Source organism: Lottia gigantea (genome assembly GCF_000327385.1).
Source record: "Lottia gigantea unplaced genomic scaffold LOTGIsca_33, whole genome shotgun sequence".
In the NCBI taxonomy this organism is placed as follows: Eukaryota; Metazoa; Mollusca; class Gastropoda; family Lottiidae; genus Lottia; species Lottia gigantea.
Window position 1 is genome coordinate 907,675 of NW_008709110.1, and position 1,732 is coordinate 909,406.

Genomic DNA, 1,732 nt, shown 5'->3' on the forward strand with positions numbered 1-1,732 from the left:
CTAGTCCTACACAATAAAAGTCGTATTTCTGGCAATGATTTTATCTGTTCAAAGAAAATATGAATATATTCCATATCAGTGTAATTCAATAATGGTAAAGGTATCCATCTTCATGTCGTAAGTCGAAGTTAAAAACCAACTCCACCATTGTCGATCAAATGTCCCAGTGATTCGAGAAGCTAAAAGAAAATAATAAACGTCACACAGCTTTCTAGTTAAATTAGGGATGGGACAATAATATAAGTTTGTAAATGCCAGGTATTTTCTGATGCCAAATTGGCTGAAAATTTAGAATCAGAAATATTTGTTTTATGAAAATAAAATTTTTATGTTGGTGCAGTGTCTTTTTTCAAAATGGCGGCCGAAATTGTTGGAAATAATGGAGAATTTTATACTTAATGTAACATGGGGTTTTCGCGGTCGCCAAAGTCAAATATGAGTTCAAAATTTTATTTCAATAATCCAAAATGGCGGAAATCCAAAATGGCGGCCAAAATTAGCAGTAAAATTAGAAATTCAAGATGGTGGTCAAAATTGGCGGGAAAATTAAATTCAAATAATCAAATATGGCAGAAATGTAAGATGGCGACCAAAATTAACAGTAAAAATGAAAATCTGATACAAGACATACAATACACTTCATATTCATATTCATATCCATAAGGCCAATCAACACAAAACTAATGAGATTTAAGAGCGTCTTTAACGATTTCATCAATATTCTCCACAACATTATTTCCGGGCTTGATAACGGTAATGATGGTTTGCTTGAGTTCTGCTTTGGAGAATGTTTGAAATTTGAAATGACCATTTGGTAATTTTATTCGTCGTTTTTGGTGTATATCTGGGCAGATTGTAAGACGTATATAGCATATTTCCGTGATGAGTTGACTCTCTGTTAATCTGTCAAGCAGGTTAATCGTTGTCGGTGTTACTGATCCTATATGTGTCTTGCATGACTCCAAAACCTTCAGCATTTTTTCGTTTCGTTTTTTTTTCAGCTCTTCTTTCTTCAGTAGTGCTAACCGTTTTGCCATTTTCACGGTCGCCAAGAAGTCTTTCTCCAACTGTTTCACATCTTGGACCGGTTGGGATGTTCGTCCAGCGAGCCATTCCTTGAATTGGTTGTGTAAGGACACAGAATGAGAAGCATGGCTAGGTGACATCAGTTTAGCCAGTGCGATCAAGCCGAGCGTATGGAGACTGTATGAAGTAGAGTGTAGTATCTTGGATGCGTTAATCAGTTTGTCAAAGCCAGTTATCTGTTCTGTGTCTCTGAAAGTCTTGTCGATACTGTGATCAATACAAAGAAGTAGATGGGCGCAGCATTTCAGAAACTTTGCTGGCTCAATACCGAGAATAGTCAACATCTTTGAGCAGTCAGCTGCCCGGTCCGTCATCCAGAAGTCAATATTGCTTTTTATTTCATCAACACTTGAGCCAGCTAATATAGCGAGGCACTGTAGGTTGAAGTTGTAAGCTTCTGCCCCTGCTTTGCCAGCATGTGAAGCGTTTTCAAGGTAACCTGTTGTGAGCAACCTTTTCTCGCCAGAGGCTTGTGTGATTGTGATACTGTCAGTTTTGATGTCGAATAATCTGTGTCCGGCTGCCTTTGTTGTATCGTCTAGCCCAACGGTGATGACATCATCGCCTTTGTTCAGTAGGTGTCGGGCAACCATCTCCAAGTTCAGGCACGAAGCATCCTGAACATAGTTTGATAGGCATTTTCTAC

At 38.3% G+C, this 1,732-nt stretch overlaps 1 protein-coding gene across 1 annotated transcript; it reads right to left on the reverse strand.

Moving 5' to 3' along the window:
- Window positions 1-680: 680 nt before the first annotated feature.
- Window positions 681-1,679, reverse strand: LOTGIDRAFT_162271 (hypothetical protein; the record flags this gene model as incomplete). The annotated part of the gene is made up of 1 exon (XM_009058231.1): window positions 681-1,679. The coding sequence occupies one exon, from the start codon at window positions 1,677-1,679 to the stop codon at window positions 681-683; it is 999 nt and encodes a 332-aa protein (XP_009056479.1).
- Window positions 1,680-1,732: the final 53 nt, after the last annotated feature.